Raw genomic sequence first — 26,929 nt, 5'->3', positions numbered from 1 at the left:
TGCAGCTGACTAACTACCATAATCTGTGCAGCTACAACCTTACATAACTTTTCTGCCAGTAATTTTTGGTATTCCATCAAAAAGTATACAATAATAGTAACAGTATATTATTCTCTCATGCATCTTTGTTAAGATTCATTGGACACTTTAAAAAGTATTTCATAAATTTACCTTTTTTTTTGGCATAGATGAATGAAACAATAACATATTGTTACAGGCTCCAAACAGCCCCTAAGAACCGTTTGGCAATAGTAAAAAGTTATTGTTTCAGTACCTACCTTGAAAATTAAGACAAATTTATAAAACACTAGGTTATAGTATTTTATGAATCCACATCACTTTTTGGGAGTGGGTTCATAGGATAATAATAACTTGTTACTATTGTCAAGCGGCGTCGTAGTTGCCCCAGCTAGATAGGTGCCTAGGGGGCTTAAGCGGAGACTTTGCGTGCTTCTAATTAGAAAGCAACCAAGCACCACAGATTAACCGGTTCTTTTGAGATCCTTGGTTATTAAAGAACCGAAAAGTGAAGGAGTTAAATCCAACATTTCGATTCTAGCTTTCTGCTTCACTCTTGTATGAGTGTTTCTTTAACTAGACTAAAGAAAGACCAACCAAAACTGGAGGTACATCAGATGCACAGCAAGTGCACTTCTGTAAGCTGCCCTAACAAAGCTTGACATCTACATTGGCTTGGTTTTATGTTAGCAACTGTTATGCTTGTTGATGAGTTGATACCTGCAACTGGAACAATACAAAGGGCTAGAAATAAATGGCTGTGTCACTACACAGTGGAGCGACACCCCAAGGCACCTAAAGTAGACTTTGCATTAAGGGTGGGCAACGGGTCAAGTACTCGATGGGTAGTTGGGTACCCAGCCAGTGATGGTTGGGCTTGGTTAACACCCGAGCCAGCCTGATTAAAAACATTTGTTATGGTGGGCTGGCCCGAGTTAGGTATGAGGGGCCAACTCAGCCTGATTATATATATGTGTGTGTGTAGCTCATTTACAAATATTTTTTGCATCGCTGATAGCTCCCTTAAAAACTTTTCATGTGTCGTTGATATTATAAACTCTGTGTCATCGATGGCACCAACAGAAACTCTCGACACATTGGTAAAGGTTTTTAAGATATTAAAATATAATATATTAAAGGTTAAGTGGACATCAAACCGGGTACCAAACCGGTATAAAGTTGATGGTCGAGCCACCCCTAAGCCCAGTTTATGAAGCCTTGGGACGGCCCAGACCAACCCCATTCCAAGTCTTACTCTGCATCCTAAAGAATTAAGGAATTGGATGGAGCTTCGTCTCTCTATTGAACTTGATCTGTGGATCCCCTACTGGCGTGCCACTAACATACATTTGCGGTCTGAAACTTCGACGATATGACTTTGCAGATTCTACAAGGTCCTTAGATTCCAGAAGCCAACAGGCTTTTTTTCGTACACACCAAAAAAACTATTCACACCCACACACGGTACAAAGACAAAACGGAAGGAGGCTGTGGAAAAGAATCGCATTCCTCTGTCCAAGAAATTTCCTGGCTACCTAAATTATTTTTCGAAACTTCTCACATTTTTGACAGATCACATCACACAAGTGATCTGCTTTCAGTACAAAGACGATTAGCAGCTTCCACTGGCTTAGAGAGTTAAAATTTTCAATCAACTTTACCTGATCCATAAATAATTTAGATGTCACTGAATCAACATATTGTTCAATAAAAGCCAAAGAGTGCAAAGATAATTAAATAAGGGCTCTTAATCAAATAAATTTGAAAGGTTGAGAGAAACAATATCCAGGGAACTTTTTATTCATAAAACCTATGAATCTTCAACTTCCGCATCGGTTTCTCTGTCTGAGTGTCCACATCTAATGTCACCCATTGACTTAACTGTTCTAGCGTTAGAACATTGAAGACTCTCTCGTCCATTGCAGTTATTTTGGAGCACATATCTAGAGATGGAATCACGGCAAGAGGGATTGCCATAAAGTGCAACATGTCGATAATAAAGTTCTAGCTCTTTCTCCGAGATGGCAATAAAGCGTCGTACTGATTCGAGGGATTGCTCGTACTTTGATTTTTCCAATGCCTATAAGCCAAAAGTTGATGACAAAGAATTAGTGGGTAATCATCAGAAATCAAATAGCCAAAGTGAACTTATTTGACAGAAATGATCAGGAAGAACAAGGAAGAACTGGATGATACTGAAGTACAGATTTCCAGATAACAGTAAAATTTATGAGATTATGTAGATTCATTAACCTGATACAGCAAAGTTAAAGTGAAAAAGACATTATTGAGATCAAGATTACCCCATGAATATTAAGGCAGAAAACCAAATGCCTTTCACAGATCAAGTAACCATCCGAGGGGTGAATAAATACTTGTGGGGCACAAAATTTTTGGGAATGATCTCATTATTTGCTCCCAAACAACCACTATTTCAACTGCACATGGCTCAAATAAGTATAATCCCAGCTTATCAATTCAACCCATCCAAAGCACTTCAGGTACAAGAGATAAATCATTATGCTTGCATTGGAAAAAATAGTTTCGGCTTCACATAGAGATACCAAAACAAGTAAGCCAAGCACATTCAATATGCACCTGCTTTTGCTGGCATTTCCAATTTAATCACTACTGGAAACATCATCTTTCCATTAGCAGGCGCATAGTGGGAATATAAGAAGCAAAGTTTACATACCTTTTTCTTCGAAAGTGTGTCGATAGGTGACATAACCTCTGGTTGGCAATAATTCTTCCCACGATAAAATACAATTGTATCATTTCCAATAATTTGGATTGCTATACCACCACTTAATCTGGCTATCTCTTCTGCATATGAAAGTATCTGACCAGGTTTGCATGGTTTACAGATGACCTTACAGGTTTCATGCTTCTTCCAATGTAAATGCATGTTAAGAATGACCCCACCAAACACACCTCTCCTACCAACTTGGACATAATTGGACTGTTTTTGAGCCATTTTCTTCAAATAAAAACACTCCTCGCCAGTTAGTTTTTCAGGTTCCGCTGTTGGTCCTTCAAGCTTAGGCACATCATATTTTTTCAACTTCTCAATGAGCATGGCCTCCTTGAGTTTGGCCTGTCATCCAAGTAACGAGAGTTTTACTCCAGAAGCACCACAATACAGTACGTAAACTGCCACAAAATTGTAAATAGAATTTATGAATGTCATGTATCGGTACAACATCCACATCTATTATCTCATTTCAAATCTCTACTGGCAACATAGCAATGTTCCAAACATGGTCACAAATATCTCTGATACTTTGAAAATTTCCCAAATATTATCATCATTTTTAATCCAGCTGATATTATCAGCAAAACATGCAGAAATTCAAGATATCCCAAAAACAAAGTCATAATTTTATCACGATACCAACCCAAGTTATTCCAAATATATTTTTTTTAATTTTCCATACAAAATTCCTCATTTATATTTTTCAAACATGTTGCCTTTTCAATTTATGTTTTTCATATTTTTCAAAAGGTTAGTCTATAGTTTCCTTCATTCCTTAAACAAAATATTAGACAACCTATTATCTTGTAATTCTTTCTTTTGTTCTTTATATTTTTTATGCTTTAAAACTACCGACATCTTGCTGATATTTTCTCAAGTAAATCCACTTCTTGAGGACGCTCCATGGAAAACCATGCAGAGAACATAGACATTTCTATAAGGTAGAAGTACCCATGTCGACATGACACCACGCTAGTGCTGGTTAAATATTTCAGAGTTTTGAAGAATTTTTCAAAATTTCCAGTGCTTTTGAGGGTTAAATTTGTTCCATCAGCAGTAGAAACATAATTATTTGAATATTTGCATTCAAGAAAAATGTTTCATTTGGAGTCATATGAAAAGAAGCACTTGAGTCCAAAAGCCATGAATTCGTACTTTCATTGGAAGAAGAGACTGCTGCCATTGTGAAGATGGTTATAGAGCTTGGACGAGTTGAGTAATTGAGACTTGCATCCCAACCATTGAAGCTTGAAGATCTTCATAGATAGTTTTACTTTCCTTTCTATAGCTGCAGGTCTTTTCCCTTCTTTCTTCAATTTAGGGCATCTAGGTCTCATATGTCATGGTTGCTTGCAGTAGTGAGACATCACATTTTTTAAAAAAATCTTCCTTATTTTGTTTGTTGAAGTGCAAAGGCTTATAGGGCTTCACATTATGACCAGGTTTTAACATGGCAAATACACTATCATTCTTCTGAAGCTGGTTGAATAGCCTAGTTCCTCCATATTTAGTTCCGCAAGAACTTGGATAGTGGGCGGTCGCTCTCTATGAAGAAGTGTGGTTTTAAAGACACCAAACTCAGGTCGGAGACTATTCACAAACTTGAAGAGCTTATCTTCAAGTTGTTGTTTACTAAAAGATAAATTCAACATCTATTTTGGCTCACACAAAACATGTTGATCCCAAAGTTGCATTATCTCTCCATAGAATTCTCTAAGGCCCTGTTTGATTGTCATGAAAAAAACTGTGCATCGAGTGAAAATTTTCAATTTTGTACGGTTTCAACCGTTGTTATCAAACAATGTTAAAATTTCCATGGTAAATGAGAACAAGGAGGGTAAAGTTTCCTTGAAAAAAAGTCGGACCCAGGTCCGACTTTTTTCGAGAGATTTTTTGGTTTCCCTTTAGGGCTTTCTCTTCGACACTTCTTCGAAGCTCTTCGACGCAGGTCTGCCTTCTTCCGCATCTTCCATTGTTCTCCTGTCTTCCACCTGCAGCTTCCCTCGCCGTCACCCATTCGCAATAGGTATGCCACTCTCTCTCTCTCTCTCGCGCGTGCGTTACGTCGGCCATGGCCGACACATGGGAGGTCCTCCCGACTGGAGGTATGCGTTGGCCATGGCTGACGCACAGAGGGGCTGCTTAGGGAGCCCCTTTCTTTGTCGTCCTATTCTTCTTTCTTTTTTTTCCCCACAATCTCTCTCGTTCTCTCTCTTTTCCACCGATGCTGGAGGCGCTGCATCGGCTATAGCCGCCCCACCTTGCAAAAAAATTTGGACCCTTCCAGGGCTACCATGGCGGACGCGAAGGGGGGAATCGTATATACATTTTTTTTTTTAGTCATGCTTCATCTGTATGCTGTGTTGATTGTTCTGCTTTAGCTGCATTGATATATACTGTGTTGTTTTCATAACCTATTTGACTAATTTCATTTTTGTCTTATGAATTACCGATCTTCTCTTTCCTCTACATTCATTTGCCTTTCGGCATTGCTTGGATAAGCAGGTTGCTGTTCTGTAATGCTCACAAGCAAAACAAATTTAAGTTCATTAGTTTGTATTAACTTCTTCAGATATACCCAATATATCACTAGGTATATTGTTTACACTCCACTTGGGGTTTTGACAATTATTTCTTTACAAGCAGTGAAGCAGAATTTTGCTTGTTGACATGCAGGGGCGGAGGGAGGGGGGCCCGCCTGGGCCATGGCCCGGGTGAGCGCAGGAAAAAAAAATATTTATATTGAAAAAATCAAATTTTTTTATTTTGGCCCGACCCGTCGCTCGTCTTGGCCTGACCCGTCGCTCCTCTTGGCCCGACCTGCGGATCGTTTGGGTCGACCCTGAAAAAAATCCTGGCTCCACCCCTGTTGACATGCACATGTTTGTTTATGTGTATGTGCATTTCTATGAACCAGTTTTGCTTTTTACATGAACATGTTTGGTTGTACATGTCTTAACTGTTTTCTTTGGTTACTTGCTCATGTTTGCACATGTGCTTGTGTGAACAAGTACTTAAGGCCCCATGTGCTTGTGTGAACAAGTACTTAAGGCCCACAAGTACTTGTGACGAGTTAATTAGAGGCACACAACGGTCACCTAAAAAGTCTAAGCTTTATTTTACCCCATGCACCAAACACGGTTAACTTTTACCTTGAAAAAAACTACCATGCCATCAAACATGGCCTCAGATTGGAAGAAGGAAATTTTTCCTCCTGTATTTTTTTCCAGAACTTTTTTTCATGGTAAATTTACCATGCAAAAATCTACCCTGCAATCAAACGGGGCCTAATAGTTTTTTCTCATTGTTGGGCCAGAATCAACTCCAGCTTGAAGCCCACAAATAGCTTTATGATGCCCATACTTCCATACTCTCCACTCCCTATTATATTCATTATGAACCTTTTCTTTCTCATTCAGTCGATTCTACCTCTTTTCTATCTATTTTCTCTGTAAGAACAAGTTGAGCTCTTCTTCAGTACCATTAATATAGCCCCAAAGATTTTGCCAAAAAATATCTTCCATGGACGATGCCCATGTTCTATAGTTAGAGGGAGAAAGTTTGGGAATGGTTGACATACAACCAAATTCTGTCTTTGTAGAAACACACACCAAGATGGAGAGAAAGAAAAGGAACACACAATATACGTGGAAAACCTCAAAGAGAGGTGAAAAACCACGGAGAAGCTCTAACCTAGGTGCACAACCGCAACCCTAGGAGAGAGAAAATGTTATTCCACTTAATCAACAATTACACCATAAGTGGGATTAAATAAGAGGGAAAAACGTCTAGGGTACCGAGCCACTCTCGGTACCCGTGCCAATGGGACCGGGTCTGGATCCAGACCCGGTTACCTATACATGATATGTTAACACTCCCCCTCAAGCTTGGCATACATGTCAAACATGCCAAGCTTGCTTACATTTTTCTCGAATTGAGATGTACATAAGGCTTTGGTTAGAACATCTGCAATTTGATCTTCAGACTTCATATAAGGTAGGATCAACTCCTTTGAATCTATGCGTTCCCGTATGAAGTGGCGATCAATCTCCACATGTTTAGTTCTGTCATGCAGAACGGGATTATTCGCAAGATTAATTGCAGACTTGTTGTCGCAGTACATCCTCATCTTCTCTTCTGTTTCAACACCAATATCTGTTAGGAGAATCTTTAACCATAACATTTCTGTAACTCCCATAGCCACAGCCCTGTATTCAGCCTCAGCACTGGATCTAGAGCATACTTCTTGCCTCTTACTTCTCCAAACAACCAGGTTACCCCCCAGAAAGATGCAGTACCCTGTGGTAGACCTTCTAGTATCAGTACATCCTGCCCAATCTGCGTCAGAGTATCCTTCAATATTAAGTTGGTCTTGCTGAGTATAGAGTAACCCTTTTCCTGGGTCATTCTTTAGGTACCCCAACACTCTTTCTGCACTCTTCCAGTGACAATCAGTAGGAGCATGCATAAACTGACTCAACACATTCACAGCATAAGTAATATCAGGGCGAGTAAGAGTAAGATAGATGAGTTTACCAACCAGCCTCTGATACCGCCCTTTTCCTTCCTCATCTAGGATGTTACCAGTTTTGATGCTTATCTTTGTACCAGACTCCATTGGAGTTAGAAAGGGTCTGCACCCAAGTTTGCCTGTCTCCTTTAGAAGATCCAGAGTGTATTTCCTTTGGCTCATAACCAGCCCTGTCTCTGACCGAGCAATCTCTATCCCCAGAAAGTACCTTAGTTTACCCAAATCTTTAAGATCAAATTCAGCAGCTAACCTCTCCTTCATCTTTTTTTTCTCTTCTTCATCGTCACCTGTGACTATCATATCATCAACATACACAAGAAGAAGACTCACCAGGCCATCTCTCTGCTTAATGAATAGGGTGTGATCACCATTTCCCTGTTTGTATCCATTTGTCTTCATCACTATCCTCAGTCTTTCAAACCATGCTCTAGGAGACTGCTTTAATCCATACAAGGCTTTCTTGAGATGACAGCATTTTCCGCTTTGAACATATCCAGGAGGCATACTCATATAGACCTCTTCTTCTAGATGGCCATTCAGGAATGCGTTCTTAACATCAAGTTGATCCATGCTCCACCCCTTTTTCACGGCAAGAGCTAATATGACCCTCACAGTTTTCAGTTTGGCAACAGGGGCAAAGGTTTCAAGATAATCAATACCATATTTCTGGCTGAACCCCTTTGCAACAAGTCGAGCCTTATACCTTTCCACAGTACCATCTGGTTTGTACTTCACATTGAACACCCACTTTGAACCAACTAAATGAGTCCCTTTGGGAATATCCACAACTTCCCAAGTGTCATTCTTTGCCAAGGCATTCATCTCCTCTGTCATGGCCTGTAGCCATTTAGGATCCTCTCTAGCATCTTCCACACACCTGAGAATAACAGACTTAGACAAGGATGTTATAAAGCATTTGTAATTCTTACTCAATTTCGCATAAGAGACAAATCTCTGAATAGGATGAGAAGTACAGGACCTGGTGCCCTTGCGCAGGGCTATAGGAAGCTCTTCATTGATTAGACTTGGGTCATCCGGGGAGCTCACAGGATTGGGATTGGTTACATCAACATTTTCAATCACATCTGTCTTCTTCCTTCTGTACACCTGGCCGAACAAATGATCACGGGCTGTAGGCTGATTATCAACAAGACCCTCGTCCATGTGACGGTCTCTATCATCTCTGACTGTGTCTGCCACACTGTCACTGGCCTTGTAATCCAAGAAATCCGTAAACTGAATCAACTGATTTGAGGAATACTCTTCACTACTATGCCCTAGATACTCCCCCTGAAGAGGATTCACATGAAAGTATGCCTCATGTTCATGGAAGGTGACGTCCCGGGAAACATAGACTTTAGAGGTGGTAGGATCAACACATTTGTATCCCTTCTGAGTGGAGGAATACCCCAGGAAGACAGCCTTGACAGACCGAGGATCAAGTTTCTTAAGGGTGGGACTATGGTCATGAACAAAACAGACACACCCGAACACCCGAGGAGTAAGAGGCCAGGGATTCTGAGTAGGCCAAAGCATAGAGTACGGGGAATGGCCCTGCAACACACGGGTAGGCATACGGTTGATAAGGTGGGCACTAGTGAGAAGCGCATCACCCCAGTAGCGCTTGGGAACCTGACGATGGAACAGAAGGGCCCGGGTAACATCAAGCAAATGGCGATTCTTCCGTTCAGCCACGCCATTTTGGGAAGGTGTGTAACTACATGACGTTTCATGAACAATACCCTTGCTCTTCAAGAAATCATCTAGGGATTGAGAGACATACTCTCTAGCATTATCGGTGCGAAAAGCTTGGACAGACGTCTGAAACTGAGTCTCAACAAGGGCCACAAAGTTTTTGACAATAACGGGAACTTCACTACGTTCTTTCAACAGATACACGAACGTACAACGGGTTCACTACGTTCTTTCAACAGATACACGAACGTACAACGGGAGTAATCATCAATAAGGGTCATAAAGTAATGAAAACCACGACAAGTGGGTACTCCCGAAGGACCCCAAACATCAGAATGAACCAAAGCAAATGGACGAGTGGTTTTATTGAATGAAATAGGGTACGAGGCCCTAACATGTTTAGCCAACTGACACACTTCACAGGTGAAGGAGTCCATGGAAACAGAATGAAACAAACGAGGAAACAACTTCTTAATCAATGGAAACGGAAGATGACCAAGCCTCTCGTGCCATCGCATAATAGTAGATCTGTCTTCTACGCTTGACAACTGTCCACTAGTGGCTGAAATAAGAGCGGACGCAACCTGCACAGGCAGTCTGTAGAGTCCATCAATAGCCGAACCAATCCCAATCTTCTGCCCCGTCACCAAGTCCTGCAGGAAACACCGATCAGCAGAAAAGATCAGATTACAGTTCAGTTCTTTAGTAATACTGCTGACAGATAGCAAATTCACAGGAATATTGGGAACATGAAGAGCATTATGAAGACAGTATTTATTTAACAAGGACAAACTCCCTTTTCCAGCCACAGAGATAGACGAACCATCAGCCATAGATACACGTTGCTGCCCCGAAGACAATTTGTATTCTTGGAACATCTTAGGGTCCCCTGTCATATGATGCGTAGCACCACTGTCAACAATCCAATCACCATGTGAGGAATTACCTTGGTCACTAGTAGCCACGAGAGCTTGGGCTAACTTAGCCCCCTCAGACGTGGAAGTATCCTCCTGAGTAGTAGACAGCCGGCTGATATACGCTTGCAGTTCTTTGATTTGATCGGAGGAAAGCTTAGATTTGGCAACATTTGACGGACTACTCTGACTAGGCTCAGGCACAGAAGGACTCCGGCGGCTAGAAGGAGGACGACCCCGGACAAGCCGCCTCTCAGGATGAAGATCCCAACAAAAATCAACAGAATGTCCTGATTTGTTGCAATGGCTACACCGCCGAACAGGACGCGGTCCAATCCCAGAAACACGACTAACAAAAGCTGAAGGAGAACTCCCCTGACTGGTGTCAATATGCATCACCTGTCGACGCTGTTCTTCAGATTCCACACGGGCATACACCTCTTCAATTCCGGGGACCTCGTCACAATTAAGAATTTGGCTCCTAATGGATTCAAATTCATCGCGTAAGCCTCCGAGGAAAAGAAACGTCCGATCCATCCATTCTTTGTCCCAGTACAAGGCATGATCAAACCCACAGTGCCAGTCATCATTCACATGGTAGTCAAGTTCCTCCCACTTAGTCTTTAAGGCTGCAAAGAAGGCGGCTACAGACAAGTCACCCTGTTTAAGAGAGTATATGCTACGTTTGATTTGGTACGTACGCAATACTCTCTTCTTACGGCCATACATCCGTGCAAGCACAGTCCACATGTCGTAGGCAGTCGATTTACGCAAGATCAAAGGCTGAATATCTGCAGAAACAGAACTAATAATCCATACTTTAACCTGACTATCTTCCAACGTCCAAGTAGCCCATCGCGGATCGGTTTTTGAAGGTGCAGGCTTCTCCCCAGTAATGTAGGGCAGGCGACCACGACTGGTTATCCCAATTTCTAGGGCAGCCGACCAAGAGAGATAGTTATCCTTGTTCAGCCGGATGGAGGTGACTTGAACAGGCAAGATCTCGCTCTTGGTATTGCTGCCCGAGTCTAGGGCATCATCGATCTTGAGGGACATCTCCTCGGCCATCACAATCACCAAGGAGAAAGAATACCCAGCACCAGAGACGACAAACAAGAGGCAGCGGCGCTGTACGGCGGCGGTGTGGAAGAGAGCGACGGCGGTGGGCAGCGGTGGCGCGGGACGGCGGCGGCGCTGGACAGCGGCAACGCAGCAGAGAACAACCGCGCTGGACGATGGCGGCGCAGCTGGCAGCGCTGGACGGCGGCGGCGCAGCAGCGGCAGAAAAAAAACGGCGGAAACAGCAGCGGCAAAGAAACACGGCGGAAACACGACTATCACACCAACGATCTCTCACGCGTTGGCTCTGATACCATGTAGAAACACACACCAAGATGGAGAGAAAGAAAAGGAACACACAATATACGTGGAAAACCTCAAAGAGAGGTGAAAAACCACGGAGAAGCTCTAACCTAGGTGCACAACCGCAACCCTAGGAGAGAGAAAATGTTATTCCACTTAATCAACAATTACACCATAAGTGGGATTAAATAAGAGGGAAAAACGTCTAGGGTACCGAGCCACTCTCGGTACCCGTGCCAATGGGACCGGGTCTGGATCCAGACCCGGTTCCCTATACATGATATGTTAACAGTCTTCAATCATAAATACCAAAGGATAATGAAGAAAATGTACACCTTACAAGTATGATATCAAACACAATATTTCTACACAATGAAGAATCAATAGGTTTGAATTCAGCACAAACCACAGATCAGCAGCAGCTTCAAGAAGATGAGAAGACAGCCACCACACAGTCACAAATATGCCTACCGATTTGCAGCAGCTTGTTGCTTCAGGAAAACTGCGCCATGCAGTTTGAGAAATTGTGTCAAACAAATGGCACAAAGCCTTGAATCAACACGAAGATAGAACACTCAAGATGCCACCAGCTTGATGAACAAATTCACGAGCCTAACCTTGGCTCTAATACCATGTAATGGAAACCCAGGTAGTATGCCAAAATAAGCTAAAAGCAATCCCTCAAACACTTGGTAGAGGGAGCAGTGAATCTGAACTGATAACTTTATTGAATACAATCAGAAAATTACAAAGAATATAGTATGGGACTATGTCACACAGGTGTGGGGTGTTGGTGCCAGTGCGGGTATTGGAGCGGCACATCCCAAAAAATTTAGGTGTGGTGGTGCAGCGAGAACATTTATTTGTTATTATTAATTTATTATTATAAGATATATATATACTATATATATACATATAAGAATTAAGAAATTTAGAGTATGCACTATAGTCTATAGTCTATACACTCTACACTACACACTTTATGGATAAACTATATATTACATACTTATAAGTTATAATGCATTGTGTATATGAATGTAACATATTAAGCATTAACATGCTTACAAAGTACAAACATTAAACAAGTAAACAAAAAACAACAAAACCAGGACAGAACACAGAAATGGAAAAAAAATTCTAAACAAGAAATAGCAGACTCTGCAGCAAAACACAAAACTGAGAAAGTGAAAAAACTAACGGTCAAATATGAACATTTACTGACTTAAGCATAAAACACAAAAAATAGAAGCACTTGTACTATGAGTCATTAGTTGAATCGCTTGCACAACAACATGAAATACAAACTCAAGAGTGCAATGAAGAAGTGCAGATTAAAAAGCATATCGTAAGCCGTATCGGTCGGGTTTTAAGATACGTTGTATCGTAAAATATCGTATCGTATCGTAACCGTATCGTTTTTTTTAAATAATTAATAATAAATCAGAAAAAATCGAAAAATTCATTAAGAAAATCAGTCAAAATAAAAAATAATAAGTTCTTTATAGAAAACATGTTTTAGATGCTGATAGACTTATTATTGCTATAAAGTTACGCGTTCAACATTCATGAACATCAAAATTCATAAGAATATCATTCTACAAAGCATAAAACATTCAACAACCATATATTCATGGACATCAAAATTCATAAGTATATCATTCTACAAAGCATAAAACATTCAACAACCATAGATTCATCATTCATAAGTCATAAAATCCATAAGTATATGCGATACCACATCAAAAAACAAGTTCTAAATGTTATGTATTACAAATTGTCAAATTTACATCACAATAGGCCCAATACATATAAAATGAAAGCACTCTTGACTCTCATTCATAATCTTCATCATCTTCATCTTCATCTTCTTCTTCATCTTTATCTTATAAAATTTGAAGATCCTCACCAACATATTCAACACCAACAGACTCTCCTTCATCAACAAATCCTTATGTTGCTTCTGTTAGCGTATGGGGATCGGGTCTGTTCAGACCCGATCCATTCTCCTTATATCCACACGCCTAAAGCTACTAGGCGGTGGCTCTCTTGTAATTTTTTATCTTTTTATGTACAAATCTGTTGTACCCTATTAGGGTTATTCTTTAATTAAAAGATTAAGGAACGCAGGGCTAAGTTAAGTCGGCTGCTCCCTTTCCTCCATCGTCTTCTTTCATCCTCTCTTCTCAACATATCTGTTTTGCATACGGAGAGACGAGTACTTTGTGAAGATTCTTACATGGTATCAGAGACAGGTTGCATCGTCCTCCGGTGAGTGATTTCAGTTTGATGTGATTAGCCCTAATCTGCCCTAAATTCTTTCTTTTCTGGCGTGATCATCCCTCTTTTCAGTTTCTGCCCTAAATCTTGCGTGATTTGCCCTAATTGATTTGCCCTAATCGTTGTGCCCTAATCTTCTCATCGTTTTGCCCTAATTTTTGTCGTTGCCCTAAATCAATTATGGATCAGCCGACCCCCTCTCTTCTATCTTCCAGCTTTCTCTCCCAACTTATTTCACAAAAGCTGAATCATAGTAACTATTTGACTTGGAAACGTCAAATAGTCCCTTTTATCAAAAGTCATAGACTCTACGGGCATATCGATGGGACCACTCCAGCACCTCCTATATATATTGACCGTGAAGTGAAGAAAACCGTAGTGGGAGATCAAGCTGCTGGGGCTGCGGCTATGAGTGAAATCAGATTTGAATATGAAACCATTACTGAAAATAATCCTGAGTATGAAGCTTGGCTGGCTCACGACCAGTCTCTTGTTGCCTATATTACTTCTACTTTGTCAGAGGAAGTATTAGGAGGTATTGATGATGATTTAACAGCCCTAGAGTTGTGGTCTACCCTTGCCACCACGTATTCTCAAGTATCCGAAGCACGTTTTCTGCAGTTAAGAAGGCAATTTCAGGACATCAAGCGTGGGACGCGTACTGTTTTGGAATATTTGAATGAAATTAAAAGTGTAAGTGATCAACTTGCTGCCATTGGACATCCCGTCAGCGACAAGGACAAAGTGCAACAAGCCTTGAGTGGACTGGGAACAGATTTTGATATTTTTTGCACAGCCTTGGAAGTCCTACCTATTCTTCCATCTTTCGAAGATCTCAAGGCTAAGTTATTCCAACACGAAGCTAGTCGTGTTCAGCGACAGAATTTGATTCCTTCCAACAGTCACAATGTACTGATCACAGGGACACATGCATTGCAAGGGAATCGCACTCGTACTTGGATTCCTCAGGCAGGAATGGGAAGAGGGATTCTCCCAACACCACAGGGCATGAATACTACATCTGCCACATCTAGAAGGGTTCCGACTTGTTTCTATTGCAACAAGAGGGGGCATGTAAAGTCAGAATGTTGGCACAACCCACAGAACAAAAATAATCAGATTAGACGTGAGAACAAGGCAGCAGCAGGGTCAGCTTCATCATCATCTGGATCTAATGTTTCAGCAGACGTACAACAACTCCTCATGACAGCCCTGTCTAAGCTTCATTTGAAACAAAACGAGCAAGGAGAATGGTATGTGGACTCTGGAGCAGCAGCCCATGTTACTGGTGACGCAGGTAATCTCTCTAGTGCTCTCCCTTATTTAGATAAAGGCTCAGTTGTCACGGGAGATGGTTCCCATCACACAATATCACACATTGGAAATGTACAAATTTCTATGGGCTCTTCTTCGATTCCATTAAAGAATGTTCTTGTTGTTCCAAGTGTCCAGAAAAATATTATTTCAGTGTCCAAGCTTATTGATGATACTCAATCCTCTGTTGAATTCACACCCTCTTCTGTTTATGTCAAGGATGCTCGAACCAAGAAGACATTCGCTGAGGGCACTCGCAAAGGAGATATGTATGTCCTTGAAGGAGCTCCACAGATGTCAAAATCTCATCCTTCCGATTCATGTTTTCCAAGTCATAGTGAAGTCAATGTCACAGAGTATAATAAACCATCCATTTGGCATGGTCGGTTAGCTCATTGTAGTCAATCTTTTGTTCGAAGTCTTGTTGCAGACGGGCTCTTAGATAAGTCCAGTCTGAGTTCTGTCAGTGAGTCCAGCATGTGCTCGAGTTGTCATATCTGTAAGAGCCATGCCCTTCCTTTTCAATTAATAAATAAAAGAGCTCCAAAGGTTTTTGACACCATATATTCTGATGTTTGGGGGCCTGCTCCAGTTCCTTCTTCTTCTGGGAGTAGATACTATGTCATTTTTGTTGACTCATATTCCCGATATACTTGGATCCATTTCATGAAACACAAATCAGAAGTTTTTCGCTTATTCACTCAATTTCATGCCTTAGTTCAAAATAAATATTCCAGTAATATTGTGCATTTTCAATGTGATGGTGGTGGTGAATTTATTTCTAATGAATTTACTGAGTACTTACTAGATAATGGGATCACTAGACAAATTTCATGTCCGCATACACCTCAGCAAAACGGAATTGCTGAAAGGAAACATAGGCATATTGTTGAAAGTGCACTTAGCATGATGCATGAAACAGACTTACCTATGACATTGTGGACCGAGGCTTTCCATACGGCTGTACATGTTATAAATCGATTGCCATTGGCTTTGCTTGATGGAAAATCACCATTTTTTCTTTTACACCAAGAGCAGCCACGTTATGAGGAGTTGCGCGTTTTTGGATGTGTGTGCTATGTGCATGTTGATGTTTCCTTGCGAAACAAATTTCAAGATCGTGCTGTTTTATGTAGATTTATAGGGTATGCAGAAAATTACAAGGGTTATAGGTGTTACAATCCTAAAACTGGGCGTGTACATATTTCACGGCATGTTGTATTTGATGAGAACAGGTTACAGGATCCCAAGGCTACTTCTGTGACACTCAAGGACAAAAATGAAGTTTATGATACTTGGCTTCATGCTGAAATCTTAAGACAAGGGGCAGCAATGTTGACTGAGCACAATGAGCAAGTTGTTAATGAGCCCGAGACATCTGTAAGTAGTTCCTTGAGCAGCACTACTTCCTTGGACAGCATGCCTTCATCTTCTCAGCCCAGTGAGCCACCTATGCATAATCGGTTCTCAGGCCTGGTGTATTCTAGGCGATCAGTTCCTACTACAGTTCCACGCCAATCACAACGCGTGCGACATCCTATTGATAGATGGGTGAGCTATAACAGTTTTTCTTTGGATTTTCAGCTGTTTATGACAGAAGTCCGCAAAAAGGTGGAACCAACATCTTATCACAATGCGAGTAAGGAAAAATGTTGGGTTGACGCTATGAATGAGGAAATGGCAGCCTTGCATGAATGTCAGACTTGGCAGATTGTCCCTCGTCCAGTCGATAAGAATGTTGTGGGATCCAAATGGGTTTATAAACTGAAATATAAACCAGATGGTAGCATTGATCGGTATAAAGCACGACTTGTGGCGCGCGGTTTCACTCAGCAATATGGGGAAGATTATGATGAAACATTCAGTCCAGTCATCAAGATGGGAACTATCCGTGTCATTATTTCTCTTGCAGTCTCGTATGGATGGCCTCTCTATCAGTTAGATGTCAAAAATGCTTTTCTTCATGGAATTCTTAAGGAAGAGGTATACATGGAGCAACCTCCCGGCTACACTACTCATGATTCTCAAAAATGGGTTTGCAAATTACACAAGTCTCTATATGGGTTGAAGCAAGCTTCTAGGTCATGGTTTGATCGTTTTTCTCATCACATACAACAAATTGGTTTTCTCCGAAGCTCTCTCGATCACTCTTTGTTTATCTATCGCACTGGAGAAGCTACCACCTGGTTACTTATCTATGTTGATGATATTGTTATAACTGGGAATTCTTCTTCACATATATCTTATGTTAAAGGTATGTTGAAGCAAGAGTTCAAGATGAAGGATCTGGGAGAATTACGATATTTTTTGGGTGTCGAACTTGACAGGACAAATGATAGTTTGACTCTTACACAGCACAAGTATACCCTTGATGTTTTGGATAGGGCAGGTATGACTAATTGCAAACCCATCACTACCCCCAGTGTTCTGAATACTAAATTGACTGCATCTGATGGAACTGCTGCATATTCCAATCCCACATTCTATCGCAGCATTGTTGGTATGTTACAATACCTTACCTTTACTCGCCCAGACATAGTATATGTTGTAAATCAGATTTCTCAGTTCATGCATGCACCCACTGAAGGACATATGGATGCTGCTAAGAGGATCCTACGGTATCTCAAAGCTACTCTTGGAGATGGACTAGTCTACACCAAATGTTCCAATGTTTCTCTTGGACATAGCATATATACATATACTGATGCCGACTGGGCAGGCGATCCCGATGACCGACGATCAGTTTCAGGTTTCTGTCTCTTTCTTGATTCTAATCTCATTTGTTGGAGCAGTAAGAAGCAGCGTGCTGTTGCACGATCTAGCACTGAGGCAGAATATAGAGCAATGGCTGCAGGGACGGCTGAAGCGTCATGGTTACGTCATTTACTTGGAGAGCTCAATCTTCCTATTGTTCGGTCATCATTACTATGTGACAATCAAAGTGCGATAAAAATTGCTTTCAATCCCATTTTGCATAATCGCACCAAACATATAGAGATTGATCAACATTTCATTCGACAGAAGGTTGAAGAAGCCGAGATCTTGCCTACTTATATATCTACCAATGAACAGATAGCTGATCTTCTTACCAAAGGTCTCACAGGGCAGCATTTTTGGGATTTGAAGAACAAGTTGTGCATGATCAAATCTCATGCACAACTTGAGGGGAGCTGTTAGCGTATGGGGATCGGGTCTGTTCAGACCCGATCCATTCTCCTTATATCCACACGCCTAAAGCTACTAGGCGGTGGCTCTCTTGTAATTTTTTATCTTTTTATGTACAAATCTGTTGTACCCTATTAGGGTTATTCTTTAATTAAAAGATTAAGGAACGCAGGGCTAAGTTAAGTCGGCTGCTCCCTTTCCTCCATCGTCTTCTTTCATCCTCTCTTCTCAACATATCTGTTTTGCATACGGAGAGACGAGTACTTTGTGAAGATTCTTACAGCTTCAGCTTCAAGGTTGAAGCATTGAAGATCTTCATCATCAAATATTGTAGTTGGTTCTTCCTCAAAACATGGCTCTAGATCGTCAAAGTTTTTCAAGCTGATAGGATCAAACTGAGATGTAAGCTTTCTTGCAGATTTTTTTGTAATTCTCTACGTTAAATAAGAGAAAGCTTGTTAATATATAATTACATATGAATATATTGTACAAAAAATGTAAATATTAAGTTATTTTAAGTTATATTTTAATTGCCTTTGTTTCAACCTCATATTATATCGAACAAAGACAAGGTCATTCAACCTTTTACGTTCGAGCCTATTCCTTTTCTTGCTATGGATATGTTGGAACACACTCCAGTTCCTTTCATATCCACTAGCACTACATGTCTAGCTGAGGACTTTGATTGCAAAACGTGCTAGGTTTGGATAATCAAACCCAAACCTATTCCACCACAAATCTAAACAAAAATATAACATATCAATGTGAAAGTTCTAAAAAAATCAAATGTAACAAATGCAAAGTAAATTAAACATTTCTATGTATTTACCTGGATGCATGGTTGTCCTGGCTCGAATGGCGACAGGTTGTCCTGGCTCGAATGGCCACAGGTTGTCCCATATCCCGAAAACAAGTATCATATAGATCCAACTCATTATGCACAACATCTTGTTTTCTAGATTCTACCAGTAACACGTTAATACAATCCTACAAACCATGCATGACTTTTCTGTCTTTCTTAAATGTAGGAGAAAATCTAATTGCAGGATTTAGATAGTAAGCTGCTGCATGAAGAGGTTGATGAAGTTGTCCAGTCCACCTTTTATCTATAATCTTCCATATGGGCATATATAACTTTTTCTTTCCTTTCAAGTTGTCTCGAATTGCCTCTTTTGCTTTATCCATAGCCTCATATAAGTACCCTATGGAAGGTCTATCCTCGCTCTCAGCTAACCTGAGAACTTTAACTAATGGAACACAAACCTTCAATAGCTTCACACATGATTCCCAAAATTCGTTATTAAATACAATATCCACAACTAAAGAAGCATTTCTTTTATGAGCATGTGGAATGCAACCCCTTCTTCACTAGCGAACATCTTCCTCAAAGGAGTTCTTTGTTTCACCACACTCTGCACAGTCAATACATTTGTGGCAAATCTAGTTTGTGCAAGTCGTATTAATTCAACTCATTTTGTAAACTTTCTCATCAAACTCAATACATACGTATGATTATAGATAAATTTTGTTACCTCTTGACATTGGTCAACAGCTGATTTCATATCATGCATCTCACTAAGATCTTGAAGCATTAGATTAACAGAGCCAACACTAGACCTACCAGTAGGAACTCTACCACTAGGTGGTCGGTGACCACGCCTGGCCCTAATATCTAGTGTGTCTCTTCTCTTCCTTCCCGATGGGCCAGATCGACCTCCTTCATACATGATTCCTTTCTCTCTACGGTCTCTACCTCTTGAGCTCTCCAGATCTCTTCTTAGACTGCTATCATCATCATCAACAACATTTTCATAAGCTTCTTCTCCTTCTTCTTCAGCTTCCCAAGGCTCATTATAGCCTACATCTGTCTCTTCCATTTCTTTTTGTATCTTCCTTTGATTTAAAGCATGAAGCATATCTAAACATTGACGCACAAATGGAGGTAAAGGTTTGTTTGGTTTTCCAACACATAGAGCCACCCCGGCAAAATGGTGTTTCATTCTACTAATCCCACCTAAAAACGTATTCTCACAAAAACTACAATTGAGTTTCAACCGGTCATTCTCCTTCACCCTTTCGCACCATTGCCACGTAGGATCCATATTTTCAAAAAAAAAAAAAACGAAATCCTACGGTAAACTTTATAAAAAGCATTCAAAATCTTTCAATCTACGGTAAAAATTTATGAATATATGGTAAACTCAAGAGATTTCATACCTTACGAAGAAGAAATGAACAAAACTCCTTTTTTTCCAACGAAACTCAACCACCTATGAAGAAAACTCCTTTTTTTCCAACGAAAATCAACCACCTACGCACAAATCGACCCTTTAATCTTTGGTTTCACGGTGAAAATCAACTTTTTGATGGTGAAAATGGATGATCGCACTCCTTGACGGCAGTATCCAAGCGTGAGAAATGAAGAACAGAGGGTTTTTTTTTAAAAAAGAAGTCAAATAAGTAGGTCTCAGACGGGTTTTTGCAAAATCAGCCTGTATCGTACAATACAGGGTGTATCGCCTCGTATCGTACGATACGAGCCCTGTATCGCACGTCCTATTTACGATACAGGGGGTGTATTGTACGATATGGGCTTGTATCGTACGCTACAGTACGTATCATACGATACGGGCTCGTATCGTACGATACGTACAAACACTGGAAAATAGAGTTGAGAAAGATGCAGATGACAATACTATTGAAATAAGGCAGAGAAGTCTTTTCTTCTACTCAAAGACGCATCGCACCTTGTCGCCGGTCGTCATTCGACCACCTCCATCACCGGAGGTCCGGAAGTGACTTTCCATTCCGCTAGATGCTTCAATGAAACCAGCAAAACCCACGCAAGGGAAGAGTGCACAACAGGAGAGGAAGAGGGTATACGATCGTGCCCTAAACCCTCTTTTTAACGTTAAAAATTTTTAAAATAATAGTTTGACCGCACCCGACTCGAGTCAAACGCCAATCGGGTGCATGTCCAAAATGGACGAAAATGATCAGGTGTGTTCACCCGACTCTTGTTGACTTCTGTTAGGTGTCCGAGCCACACCCGTGTCCGCACCCTCACTTGAATCATGTCGACACGGGTGCGGCGCAGTCACTTTGCAGTGTCCGTGTGACTTAGGTATGGGATAAAAACCCAAACAAGAAGTAATTCACAAAAGAATAGAGAGTCCTATTTATAGGGAAGTAAAACTCTGACTATCGGACTAGTTCTAATGGCTAGAATTCTAGCCGTTGAAGGTAGTCAACAACTAGCTTAAATGCTGCTTTAAGCAGCAAAAAAGAAAAAAAAAAGAACAGAAAAATATAGAAGTTACAAGATATATACAGAAAAATATAAATATATATACATATATGTATATATATCATTAATACATCATATATATATATATATATATATATATATATTATACACTATGTCACACGGGTGTGGATGCGATACGGGTGCAGATACGGAGATACAGGTGCAGATACGGCAATTTTCAAAATTTTCGGATACGCGGATACGGCTACATTAAATATTCTAAAAAATGATAAGATTATAAAAAACATTAAATTAATAATTCACTCTTACAATCTTGTGAGAAAATGTGTTTTATCACAAAAGTACTGAATATCTGAAAGGATTGTTCATGGAAATAATTGGATGCATCACAAAAAATTGATAAAATGAAAAAAAAATTAAATTTTTATTTTTATTTTTTGCCGTGTCGGAATCGCCATGTCGGCGAGTTGACACGGGTACGCGGCCTCTTTAGCCGCTTTGTGTGACATAGATTAATATTTTAACAGGACCAATATATCTTTCCTTCTGAATTATTAGTCATATAACTTTGTTATATTTTAGAATTTGTATATACTTCTAAAAGGAACACTATAACACTAGGTGAGATATTTCATGTCCGATACCTGCACATCTCTGCACCTTTTATGCAATTTGTCCTGTACTGTTCATACTCATGTAGCCATGGCTCATAGCCCGTATCCACACATGTAACTATTTGACATAGGAAAAATTGGGAATTTATAACATCAAGCAGGCATATCTAAAATGATGCATTCTTGGGACCGATAGATTTAACCATATGTTAATTTGGAATAAAATATTTTATGGAATCTATTTCCAGATCAGAGATGTCCAGTTAATCATGTGTAAAAGGGAACTTTTCAAAACCAAAAGCTAGATCAAACTGGCTTACATCCATCAGTTATTTAATTACTTATTCAAATTTTAGAACCAAAATACAGCTTAATGAACAACAGAATCAAATCATGAGAAAAGTACAATTGAAGACAGCAAAGTAACAAGATAACAAATTAAACATTAGACCCAAAAGGATGGAAAAATCAGTTACATGTTCAAGTATAAAAGGGACGTGAGAAAAAGTAATGACTTTAACCTTCTCTATTTTGTATCTGATTCTTGCTTCCGCATTTGGAAACCTCTGCTTCTTTCCTTTGATTGTGAGTCGACGTGGGTCTGTCTTGCTAGCCAACTTTCTCTTCCTCTTTTCCCTCATTCTTTGCATTTTCAACCTCTTCTTTGTCCTCCATTTCTCCTTCTTGGGTATCTCAGCTTCTTGCACTACAAACTTCGGTGTCCCTTCAGTAAGCACCACATTAACCGAACTGTAGCTCATAGGACTAAAGCCCAATGAAATTTTCCGTGGATAGAACGAGTAGAAAGGAGTGACCGGTGAATGTTGAAGGACAACCCTGCCATTAGAAAAAAAAAGACATGGGTTTGCATCTCATACATGAAGAATCGAATAGATAAGAAGTTTTTCCTTTTCGTTTACGTGTGTGTGTTCTCTATGTGTGAGTAGAGAGAGGACAGGTAATCATTTTACCTTGGCAAGGAAGAAGGAGGCCGGTGAAGGAGGAAGGAGAGGCGACAGAAAGTGTAGATAAATCGATTTGCCATGCACCACCAATGCTATCTCCATTTATCGAATCACGCCATTGATGGATCATAAACATATTGTGGCATAAACAGGAATGTTGGTGTCCGGAGCTTTCACTAGTAGAACCAGCAAAGCATCAAAGTGATGAAACTCGCCATTTTACACGTATGGATATAGCTCTAGAGGATTCCCATGAAAGAAATAAGCAAAGGGATTGGAAAATTTTATAAATCCACAACTGGAAAATGGCCCTATAACAAATGCATATTCACGTTATCATAACACCTAGTTCTTTTAAGTTGTTTCTAAAGAGCAGCATCTTTTCACAGCCATAATGTTATTGTAGGTAAGAATGGGTTCATCAGGAAAATCAACAAAACTGCCATGTCACATGGGTGCTTCTAAATGGCTGCCACACCTGTGTTACACCTGTATTGATGCTAGAGCTGGTCCTGGTGCTTCTCTGACATAGCACATCCGGTTCGGTGAGCTGAGCGGGACCAAAACTGACCATTTTAAATGTGTACATAACTAAACTATCTCTAATACAAAAACTTTATACGTAAATATAGTTAAAATAAGGTTACTAAACAGTTAAAAAACTATGTAACAAATTATTTATATACATATATACACACACATAGATACAACCCCACTGTCCCCACACCTAAAGTTTTTCAAAAAATTGACACATCCGCACCCACATTTGCACCTGCAACCCGCACCCATGTGACATAGCTAAACTGAACTTCTCAAAATCTCAAGCCTCGAGTTTTTCCTCTTCTTTGGTCCATTACCATGACAATATAATCAGATCTATACATTTTCTTCTTGGCGCTGCTAAATCTTATTGGCTTTGGGTACCCTAAAAATTGTAACTAAACAACAGAAAAAGATAACCCTTTTGGTTGCAAACCAAGAAAATCTTTCTTCTTGGTTTTCTATTTATCAAGTTTCCATAAATCGTATTTGGTATTTTCTTGAAAAGTGCAGTGTTTGATAAACCTTGCAAATTTATAAAATAAATTTGACTTCCCTTGTTTTTTCCATTTAGATGTATCGCTGAAATTTTGAAAACTCTGTGTGTGTGTGTGTTACCATTATCTCGATGAACTCTTTACTGAAAGGGCTGTTTCCTATTTTCAGGTAATGCATTGACTGGTGAACGACTTTGTCCCCAGCAACTTACAAACCCGAAGACTCTATGATCTTTCAATTGCATGGGGACAAAAAAGGATTGAGATTAATGACAAAATGTATGGCTTGGAAGAATAAAGAGTTCTATATATTTATGAACAAACAAAGAGAGCTAAGATGCATCAGAGATTCAGAATCAATAGCACGTTGCACATAGAAAAAGCCAAGATGAGCATGTGTTCGTACATAAATTCAAGTTGTCTGGAGTCAACTATTTCTTTCACAATTTTCTGCACCATAGGGCTCTGGTTTCTCCACCATCGCTGAAAAAATGCCTGAGTTGCTCAAATAAGTCAGTTTCAAGCAATGCGTGCTGCCTGGCCTCGAACGCCTATCCGCTTTAATGTTTAGCTAAACACCTAAACAAAAGCTGAAGCAACAAAAGTATCCCAAACGAGGGTGAAAAGGAGACAAATACGGGGAAGTTCCATTGCCTGCTCTACATAGATGAACTTCCGATTCTTATCAGCTAACAAAGCAAAGATAACTGAGTCCAGGACGTTCTGTATGCATGCTACGTGCACCCCGTAGGGCAGAAACAAAACCAGAAATGCCAAACACCGAATTAATCGAGAGAAAGAGAGAGACGCAGACAAAGGCAGAGAGAGAGAGGGACAGTGGCGACCTCCTTCGTCCTTCCTGCAGCCCTGCTCTCTCCCGTGCCCCCTTTCTCACTCACTCTTTCATTCTCCGTCTCCCTTTCTTTGTCTTTCGTTCCCTCCCTCGCACTCTACTCTCTTCCTGCAGCCTGCGTTTTCCCCTTCCAAAACTGGGTTTGGTGGGTTGGTTTCGGGTGAGGTTAAACTAAGTTCAAATCCAAATAACTTTAGACTACCTCAGCCTAATCGACACTTGGTCATATTTTTTACTAAGTAGATCACACTACTTTTGAACCTCTGTCCACTTCGGTTCACCCAAACACGACAAAACATTTGCGAGGAAACTACTATCGGCATAAAAATTTTCAAGGTTTGGATGAACCTTTTAGCTCAGTGTCTCATGGTTGTTTGCAACAAAAAAAAGTAATGCACTGATAGTTGCTACAGTATTCAAACCTCAAGAATGGCCGTACCATCCAGTTTTACTAAGTCCTTTGAAAGCAAAGCTACCCTCCTTCTCGCTCTCTCTCCATGCACACTTCTTTTCTCTCTCTTTGGTGTGCTTCCTAATAAGGATGGGGATCTGGCCAAGTGCTCGGTATCTGCCCTACTAAGGTTCAAAGAACAAAAAAAAAAAAAAAAAAAACCAAGTCGGCCCGATCAATTAATAAGCCCGACCAATGGGCTCAAATAAGCTTGGCTAAGCTTGATGATATTTTTTAATATATATTTTATTAATTTCATATAAAATTATAATATTTGTTACAATTAATTATATTTATATATTATTTTAAATTAAAATATATATTTTTAATTTAAAAAGACCAAACTCAAGAAATGTAGATCTGGCTCGAGCACGAGTTTCGAATTTCGGGCTGACCCGATCTCGACTTCTTATCCCAAGCCAATGCTCATAACCCTTAAGAGTAAATATTCAAACATCTATATAGTAAAATGAAATAAGAGCCCACCGTGAGCGCCGCGCCGCCTCCGAAAGTCGGCTTCTTTTCATACAATTTTTTTAAGTGTTAGTATTATACAGTGTCAGACAACTTCTATTCCAGCTTTCTTTTCTGGAACCTGGAAACAACAAGAATAAGTAACAATCTCCAAATTTCAACATTTCAACAGTATTTCTTTGTGTGCTCTCCCGATGAAGTCTACCAACCGATTTAAGCAACTGCAAAATATGGGCCATATGGTCCTGCAACAATACTTTCTGCAGCAGAGACTCCTTTCACTCTAAACATCTCAACCATCAAGCAAATGATTGGTGTACATTTTCAGCTTTGATTCACCAAACAAGCAGTTACAGATTATAAACACTCAAGGACCGATGGAAGCACCCAACAATCAAGAAACCTGAAGGTAATCAGACGCTTCTTGAGAACAAATTAGTCATTATTGCAGGTTTTCATGGATTCAAAAAACTTGCACATACTGTCAGTTTGAAGACGACATTCAGGTTTGTTGCGTCTAGACAGAGACACAGGTAGTGAAAGGCAAATTGAAAGGCATGTGACTAGTCGCATGATTGTCTATCGCATAATCAGCCAGAAGAAAATGAAAAAAGAAGAACAGCAAGTGATTCATGAGAAATCAACTACGGAACGGCGGATTAACAGACGAAATGACAGAGAAATGAAGAAGAAAATAAAAACGGGCAGTTGGCAAAACACTCTTGCACAACCAACATGGTAAAATAATCAGGATCTTTTTCCTCTTCCTCCTGACTTCCTCTATTCAAACAACCACCAACCAAATAAACAAGCCAACAGGAAAGCTACAACCATGAACACCTTTTCCTTCTATGGCCGGCAGATTGGGGAAAGAGGTAGTAATGGGGACTCACCTGGAGAGATGCAAGCTTCTTTCAGCCACCCCTGCATAGAGAGAGAAGAGAAAGGGATTAGGCACCCTATAGCAGAAACAGAGGGAGAGGGGGGAGAAGCAAGGCCACCTTATCCGGCTTCCACACAGTGAGGAAGAGGGCTTCGACGGAGGGCGGAAGAGGCAAATCGACAGAGGGGAAGAGGACGCCGCTTCAACACAGGGAGGAAGATGGCTTCGCAGAGAGGAAGGGGCGGGAAAGAGAGACGAGAGACGACCGCGTTGATGAAAATTTCCGGCGTTTGATGCACCGCGGGATTTCCGTACACAAAAATATGAAATTTCACCCGCTCAACAGTGTTTTC

General features: G+C 40.3%; 1 protein-coding gene across 7 annotated transcripts; it reads right to left on the bottom strand.

Moving 5' to 3' along the window:
- Positions 1-1,648: 1,648 nt before the first annotated feature.
- On the bottom strand, positions 1,649-26,929 carry LOC116250963 (CRM-domain containing factor CFM9, mitochondrial). 7 transcript variants are annotated; one of them, XM_031624985.2, is made up of 7 exons: positions 26,695-26,929; positions 26,587-26,617; positions 24,322-24,410; positions 22,885-23,117; positions 22,435-22,750; positions 2,714-3,115; positions 1,649-2,098 (listed from the first exon to the last, which is right to left on the bottom strand). In XM_031624985.2, exons 4-7 carry the CDS (start codon positions 22,956-22,958, stop codon positions 1,829-1,831), a joined length of 1,062 nt encoding a protein of 353 aa, XP_031480845.1. In that variant the 5' UTR covers positions 22,959-23,117; positions 24,322-24,410; positions 26,587-26,617; positions 26,695-26,929; the 3' UTR covers positions 1,649-1,828. The 7 variants fall into 7 exon arrangements, with proteins under 7 accessions (XP_031480845.1, XP_031480842.1, XP_031480844.1 ...); XM_031624982.2 differs by having other exon boundaries at positions 22,885-23,054; positions 26,695-26,928; XM_031624984.2 differs by lacking the exon at positions 24,322-24,410 and having other exon boundaries at positions 22,885-23,054.

The sequence above is a fragment of the Nymphaea colorata genome, chromosome 3, assembly GCF_008831285.2.
Source record: "Nymphaea colorata isolate Beijing-Zhang1983 chromosome 3, ASM883128v2, whole genome shotgun sequence".
Classification (NCBI taxonomy): domain Eukaryota; kingdom Viridiplantae; phylum Streptophyta; class Magnoliopsida; order Nymphaeales; family Nymphaeaceae; genus Nymphaea; species Nymphaea colorata.
The sequence above is the reverse complement of the archived record's forward strand: the minus strand, read 5'-3'. Positions and strand labels throughout refer to the sequence as shown.

Bases quoted from the DNA above. Each gene is read 5' to 3' on its own strand.
- LOC116250963 (XM_031624985.2), bottom strand. From the start codon at position 22,958: ATGGCAAATCGATTTATCTACACTTTCTGTCGCCTCTCCTTCCTCCTT. The intron at 3,116-22,434 runs GTTAAAGTCATT...CTTGGATGACAG, and splicing joins TCAGATACAAAATAGAGAAG to GCCAAACTCAAGGAGGCCAT. The intron at 2,099-2,713 runs GTATGTAAACTT...TTTGGCTTATAG, and splicing joins ACACACTTTCGAAGAAAAAG to GCATTGGAAAAATCAAAGTA.